This window comes from Zingiber officinale, unplaced genomic scaffold (assembly GCF_018446385.1).
Source record: "Zingiber officinale cultivar Zhangliang unplaced genomic scaffold, Zo_v1.1 ctg246, whole genome shotgun sequence".
NCBI lineage: Eukaryota > Viridiplantae > Streptophyta > Magnoliopsida > Zingiberales > Zingiberaceae > Zingiber > Zingiber officinale.
The window spans coordinates 3,410-11,367 of NW_024589918.1; the positions used below are offsets into that span (position 1 = coordinate 3,410).

The following is a 7,958-nucleotide window of genomic DNA, read 5'->3' on the forward strand; positions in this document are numbered from 1 at the left end:
TAACACTTACCTTTACCCCTGGCCTCTCCTATGAATGTGAGTAGCCCTTTGACTATGAACCACCTCTATTATATCACAAGCAAATGGTTACTCGTCCAGTTAAAATACACAATCTTCTTTCTCCTTTTTCCTCCTTTCCCCTCTCCTCTATTTCTTTTTCTTAAGTTTTTTTTTCCACCATAAATTCTTTCCTTTTTTTTTAAATTCAACTTCACAGTAAACAAAGCATTAAAGTTTAAATTGGACCTTTAAACTAAAGAATTTGGCTTCAGGTACAATACTATAATATATATAGGTGATCATTTTACCCTAGAATCGACCTACTACCTAAATTACAAGGCTGATTAATATTTTTTTGTTACTGTATATTTCAAAATATTTATTTCTTTTGATTTAAAAAACTATAATAAAAATGATTTAAATTTAAAAACTCTTCAAATACGTTATTCACCTGTATGGTTTAGTTTGATTCAATATTAATATCTCCTTTCTAATAATTAAATAACTTTAGAGATGATGATCAATGATAATATGAAAATGATTTCTTATAATAATAATTTAATAAATATAATTATCCAATATAATTAAGTTAGATTTATGTATGTACATTTGTAAAATGTATGTTACATTTGAAATTAAAGATCCAATTAGTTACATTATTTTAGTTTATTTTTACATATTCTAAATAAAAAGTGTTGAATTGAGAGGCTAAACCTAATATGTTAGGATCGTACTTTAGCATACTCATAAACACAGGACTTTGTCCAAGTCTATAGATGTCGAAATTGATATCAATCGCCAGGGACGGATCCAGGAATTCGAGTTAGGGGGGGCTTAAAATTAATGTAATAAATTATATATTATTATAAAAAATAGATGTATAACAAAAAAAAGTCATTACATCATTTTATTCAACAAAGTTGTGCTCTACGAGATTTTGAAACATAAAATTCGTCTATAATAGAATCTACATCTATATCCTTAGCTAAATCTCGTTCAATATAAATTGTCAAACAATCTTCAAGAAATTCATCCTCCATTTTATTGCGAAGTGCTGTCTTCACATTCTTCATTGCTGAAAAGGCTCGCTCAGTAGTGGCAGTAGAAACAGGTAACGTCAAAACTAGATGAATCAATCTAGTCAACATAACATAAACCTTTGACCGTCCACTCTTAGTCAATTGCTGACATAAATCAACAAGTGTAGAAGCCTTCAAGTTTTGTATCACATCAAGTTTATAATGTACCAATTCATACTTCAAAGCAATAATGTCTTGATTTGTGAAATCTTCAGGATAAAACTTCATTGCAAGCTTGCAAATATCATCAATGTTAATTGATTCAAATGAATTTTTAGGATCTAAAGCGGTACTAAGAGAAAGAAGTTCCACTGATGACTCATTAAATCGAGTATTTAACTCCATCAAGATGAAATATATTGCTGCATTAAAAACATCAAAGTGGTAATGATGCTCAACTGTAGTTTGCTTACGGGAACGACCAATCTTATATAGACAATCAAGGTCAGGCACATCAATTTCATTTCTCGTACAAAAAACTTTCACTTCATGAAGAAAATCTTCCCACCTGCATTCTCTAAGTTCTTGGAGGATAGTTTTGGTAGTAGAGATAAATGTAATAGCAGATAAAATATCTTGAGATTTTCTTTGAAGAATTTGACAAAGAGAATCTGTTGTTCTCATAATTTTATGCATTAAATGTAAAATGAACACAAATTCAAAGCTTGCCATGTTTCTATAAATCCCCCGAACTTCAGCCTTAGCTCTTCCATTTGGAGAATGATCACTAAGAACTTCAAAAACTTTGCAAGTTGCAGCATACATACCTATCAAGCTTTTTACTGAGTCATAGTGAGAACTCCAACGAGTAGCTCCCGCTCGCTGTAAATTACCAATCTGATTGGCCCCACTTCCAGAATCACATTCTCCAATTGCCAACATATGCTCGATTTCAATTCTCTGTGTAGTATGTAACTCAGCAATGCGTTTAGTAGAAGAAGTAACAATATTTACTATATTATCCAAATGAGAAAAGAACTCCCAAATAACACTAACATCCTTGGCTGCAGAAACCAATGTGAGTTGTAATCGATGGGCAAAACAATGGACATAGTATGAATAGGGACAATCTCTGAGAAATAATGCCTGAAGTCCATTCCATGCGCCACGCATATTGCTAGCACCATCATATCCTTGGCCTCTGATTTTCTTAACTTGTAGGTCATGATGAACAAGAACATTTGATATTTCTTTTTTCAGGTTCAATGAGGTAGTATCGCTAATACTTTTGATGGCAAAAAATCTTTCTGTCAAAACCCCATAATTATTCACAAATCTCAAGATAATGGCATTTGCTCTCGTTTAGATATATCTCGTGCTTCATCAACAAGAATACAAAAATATTTATCACCAACTTCTTCACGAACCATCTTTCGTACTCTATTAGCCATAATATGTAAAATCTCTTTCTAAATTTCTGGAGCGATATATTGAGAATTTTTTGGAGCATTCTCAAGTACAACTTTATCAATTTCTGTACTCATTTTTGCAAAAGCCTTTACTAATTCAAGAAAATTCCCACGATTAGATGAAGATAGAGATTCATCATTACCTCTAAAGGCACACCCTTGAAGTGCTAGCCAGCGAACAGTGACAATTGAGGTCCTCAAACGCAAACGATTTTTTTCTTTTTCCTGTTTAGATTGGGCATGCATGACATTATCAATATGTTGTGAGGGTCTCATCAAATTTTCAGCCTTTCTCTCGCACATAGTATGAGGCGAAGAAGCTGTAGAACCAATATGGGCAAGAAATGCACATATTTTTCCTTGATTTACCCTTTTCCAATTGTCAAATCCTTCATTGACCAATGCCGAGATATTTGACGAATTAACATCATTCAGGAAAAGAAAACAATAAAAGTAATATGCCTTATTTGTTGAAGGTGAATATTCCAACCAATGAAATTTCTGGAACCATTTTTTTTGAAATCGACGATTTTGACTTCCAAATTTTGTAGCCGGATACTCCAACATATCTGGTTGATAAGGCCCCATCTTTAGATATGAGCGTCTTATCTCATCTCGTACATTAATATGATATTCACATATCTGTTTTCTTTTTCCTGGATCTCGTTCAATACAACTAGAGGATAACTGATGATTGTCGCTAGAAGAGGAAATTGAAGGAATTTGGACACTAAGAATTGGAAGACTTTCACAAGATTGATGTTGCATTATAGGGACAGTGGGAATTGAAGTGCTTTCACTAGTTTGACGATCTCTTTTCTTAAAATACGAGGCTATCGTCTTTCCTTTCTTTGCAGCAGATTGATGTTCCATTTTAAAATAGTTCAAGTTATATCCCTAAATAAAAAATGAAATAACAATAGAATAAATAAACAAGTAAAAGTAACAATGAATAAACAGTGTTTCATATGGACATTCTAAGAGTGTTATTTATTGAAGAAGAAAACATTCAAGGAATTATAACACTTATAGAAGAAGTCAAATCCTAAGTAATCTGTAGTTCCATTCAGAAAAACTTCCCAAATGAACTCGAGCAGTCATATAAGATAATATGCATACGATATGTGTTAGTTAACCAAAGCAAATACAATAAAAGAACATTCTCATAACCTAAGCAAATAAGCAATTATGTTAATTGTTAGTTTATTTGGATGAAACCAATTTGACCAAATCACTATTAGATTGAACTTCAACTTGGACATTAACTATAAATGATATGCTTGTCTTGCATAATCCGTGTGCAGCAAAGTTAAAAGTTCATAACTTTCAATGCTTTAACTTCAACAAATATCTTCTAAATGCTTTAACTTTCAATCTTACTTCAATATGAAATCTCAAAGTTCATAATAACCTTAATCTATAATGAGATAAGAATCATTGATCCGACATGATAAAGCTACTTTGTCAAAGATGCAAATTGCAAGAATCAAGTTCTACACAAAGCTCATTGCTCAATAGACAAAGCAACTTAGACCAAATAAATATGAGTTAAACCCATACCCATTGAGATGTGGTGCTGCAAGATATTAACAAGCACTTTTACAAAAGAAATAAAGGGCATCCATTTTAGAATTGTCTCGCAGTAACAATCATAAGCTACTGAACATGAGAATTGGGGCATCAATTTCATTCTCAGAGCTGCATCCATACAAGCATTGAGTTGTTTCACAAAATCACACAATGTCTAAGCTCAAAAATTTAAAGTTCATCAATAATCAAACAACTAGAAGTGGGAAATCAAAAATCTAAAAGCACAGCAAGTCAACAACCATTCTGAAATCCAGGTAAGCAATTCATATGGTAGAAACTAGAAACATCACAAGTTCACAACTTGACATATAATCTAATAGAAGAAATCAAGAATCCAGGAATCCAGAAATAATCAAGAAGAAAACCAAATAATAAAAGAAATAAAGAAATCCAGAAATCCAGAAATAATCAAGAAGAAAACTAGGGCAACAATCGATTTAAAAACTAATTACTATAAGAACGAAAATAGAGAAAATACTAACCTTTCTTCTGTCGATGATGGTGGACGCCGACTCTTCCTTCTGAGTTTTGATTCGCTGTTGCGATGATGCCTTGCCGATTCGCCGATTCGCAGATCGCCAACTTGCTGTACGCAGGAAGCCAGAAAGCCAAATGTTATATACCTATAAAAATAAATTTTGGGCTGGGCAACAAGGCTGGGCTATAGCCCAGTATAGCCCTAAGGAAGATCCGTCCCTGTCAATCGCCACACGACAACTTAAGTTCAAAAAAAAAAAAAATTCAGGTGGCATTTGGTTCTCTCTTAGGAATCGGAATGAGAATGAATATTATAATATTATAGAATGAGAATGGGTATGAGCTTGGGTATCATTCTTAAAATTAATGTTTGGTTAGTTGAATATTTTTAATCGGAATGAACCTAAATTTTCTTTTTTACCCTTAGAGGAAAATAAGAGAAAAAATTATATGAGATAAATGTGAGAGAAACATATAATGAGAGAGAAAGTGTTATGGAAAAAAATTAAGAGAGGGAAAGTATGATGAAGGAAAATAAAAGAAAGTGCATGATAGGAGAGATTGAGAAGAGAAAGAGTATGATGAGAGAGAAAGAGTGATGGGAAAAAATGAAGAAAGAGAAAGTATGAAGAGAGAAAATGAAAGATCGAGGAGAGAGAAAGTGTGATTGGAGAAAATGAGGAGAGAAAGTGTTATGAGAGAGAATGAAGAGAGAGAAAGTGTGACGAGAGAGAAAGTATGATGAGAGAATGACAAGAGAGATTGAGGAGAGAGAAAGTATGATGAAAAAATAAGGAGGGAGTGTGTAATGAGAGAAAAAGTGTGATGGAAGATAATGAAGAGAGAGAAAATAAGGAGAGAGAGTGTGTGATGAGAGAGAATATAGAAAGAAAATGGTAGAAAATGTGTGATGAGAGAGAAAATATGTTGAGAGAAAAAGTGTGATGATAGAATAAGAGAGAGAAAATATGATGAGAGAGAACAAGGAGAGAGAGTGTGATATGAAAAAAATTAAACAAATATACTAAGGGTATTTTTGTCCAAAACTAAATTCACATTCCTATTCCATCAAAACCCAAGGGAGGAGGTGAGTTTCATCCATACCCAAGTTTTTGGATTTCATTCCAAAATTTTGATTCTATTCCAAACAACCAAACATAAAATTTGGTTCCCTCATTCCCAAACCCCTAAACCAAATGTCACCTGAGCTTAACTTGACATGGGATCGTGTTTGACCCAGCGTGAAATTAAACCCAACATTTTAAAGAATATATTCTATTTAAATATTTAATTTGAGAAACATATAATTTTTAAAATTAAAAACTAGTTGTATTTGATTAATTATTTAATATTTTAAAAAACAATTTAATATATAATTATTATTAAATTATAATTAATTTAAAATTATTGATTTAAATTTTCATAATTAAGTTATCTAATTATAATCATCAATCAATTTATCTTTATTTCGTTTCAAAATCAATAAATTTCTTTCACTGATTTACGATTAATAATAAAGGATTTGCGTGAATTAAAAAGTCTCATGCCCGTTGCGTGTGACCGTTATCGCTCTTTAATCTCATGCCCGTTGCGTCGCTTTGCCCCTCCGTCTCCCACATCGCCCCCTTTCTCGCCACACGGAGTCGAAGGAAAGAAGAGGTTGAGTCGGGCTCCTCCGTCTCCCACATCGCCCCCGTTTCTACCCCGTCCACCCCGCTTCCTCGCCTCCTCCCCTTCTTCCTGCCCATTTTCCAATTTTCCGGGTTCCTCCCTTTTCCCCTCGACTCGTTGCGTGAAGAGGAGCTAAAGCGACGGCGAGCTGTGATGGGCACCGGGGGCAAGGTACCAATCCCGCTTCCTGCTCCCTGTTTTTTTCCCGATGCCAGAAATCTTGCTTCGTGTTGTGGGATTTGGGCATTTTTGTTCGATGCCCTAGTGTTGTGATTGGCTGCTTATTGTAGTGATTCTCATAATTGCACGTTTATGTCCCATTTCGTTTTGTTTTTGTTTCCTTTTCTTGGTTTGTACTGGGTACTAGAGACATTTGTGCAAACATTCACTTTGTTTTTTATCGCTTCTTTACCTTTTAAATTCATGTTATTTTCTGTGAGTTAATGTAACTTTTGTTTTATTGCTTCTTTTCCTTTGAAATTCATGTTATTTTCTGCGAGTTAATGTAACTTTTGTCACACAAGTTGATGTAATTTTACTAGGTTCCCAACGTATGCATGTGTTTGTTTCTTTGACTTAGGACGTATGGGTTTGGTTATTGCAAGTATCTTTTGTGCTGTGGTAATTTTTTTTTCGGATCTAGAGTGCCTGGATTTCTCTTAACTGCATTTTTACTCATTTTTACAGCTCACATTATGTGGTACAGATTCGTGAGGAATCCTTCAATCAAGAAAGCTTGTCTTATCAATTTTCTATATGTTTACATTATGTGAATGAATATTTCTTGTTGAATTTTCCAAATCTAAATATGTTTGCTATACCTTTTTAGAGAGCTATAACTTGGTGATAATTCCTAGTGTGAGTGGGTGGGGTTAAGACTCTACCCAGATGCTTCCATTTAAATTATTGTTGAAGTCTCTTAATAATGCAGGATTTCTGAACAATGTGTGTTAAATTTACTTTAGTAGAGTTTTTATTTTTTTGGTTTCTAGATACATTCACAGATAATACCTATTAACTTACCACAACATGTTGGTGTCAAACTTTGATAACTCAGAACACAAAGATGATTTGCTCTTGAAGAAAAAGGGGGAAAACTCCCTTTTGTGATGCTCAGTTGTCATAAGAAATTTTATTACAGAATGTTAGGTTAATTCAAAGTTCTAGTCTGAATCAACACACATGTGGGTTAGCCTAATAACATACTTCGACAATTAGTTTCCTCAAAATATTTTTTGTAGTAAGTAATTTGTATGCATATTCTTTTCCCTTCCAAGATTTCTTTTCTATTTATCTTATGACATCCTAATAATTTAATGGAACTGAGAATCTAAGCCTAAGTTGTCTAAGGCAACTTTTCCAAGATTTCTTTTCTATTTATCTTATGACATCCTAATAATTTAATGGAACTGAGAATCTAAGCCTAAGTTGTCTAAGGCAACTTAGGTGTAATTCAACTCTTTGAGGGTCCCTTTGCCTTCTTCATGTCTGATAATGTTAGTTTGTCATATCAGAAAGGAATTTTAGGATTTCTATATCTTCAAAGAGATAATATAAAGCAACAAAATACCATTGTACTTTCTTTCTCTCCACTTCAGAACATGTTGCAAAGATCATTTAGAACTACTTTAGAACATTCGTGACAATACAGGGAGTTTGTTGTTACTAGAGTTGCTGCAATTGCTGTCCAAGCTTATTGCCGAGGTACTTTGCACAAATTCTTTTTCTATAA

The 7,958-nt window shown here is 33.3% G+C and overlaps 2 protein-coding genes across 2 annotated transcripts; both read right to left on the reverse strand.

Annotated features, from left to right (window-relative positions):
• Positions 1 to 911: 911 nt before the first annotated feature.
• On the reverse strand, positions 912 to 2,449 carry LOC122037238 (zinc finger MYM-type protein 1-like). The gene is made up of 2 exons (XM_042596679.1): positions 2,431 to 2,449; positions 912 to 2,326 (listed from the first exon to the last, which is right to left on the reverse strand). The coding sequence occupies exons 1-2, from the start codon at positions 2,447 to 2,449 to the stop codon at positions 912 to 914; spliced, it is 1,434 nt and encodes a 477-aa protein (XP_042452613.1).
• Positions 2,450 to 2,488: 39 nt separating this feature from the next.
• On the reverse strand, positions 2,489 to 3,361 carry LOC122037222 (zinc finger MYM-type protein 1-like). Its single transcript, XM_042596668.1, has one exon. The coding sequence runs from the start codon at positions 3,359 to 3,361 to the stop codon at positions 2,489 to 2,491; it is 873 nt and encodes a 290-aa protein (XP_042452602.1).
• Positions 3,362 to 7,958: the final 4,597 nt, after the last annotated feature.

Excerpts from the sequence above, each read along its gene's own strand:
- LOC122037222 (XM_042596668.1), bottom strand. The coding sequence starts at position 3,361 with ATGGAACATCAATCTGCTGCAAAGAAAGGAAAGACGATAGCCTCGTAT.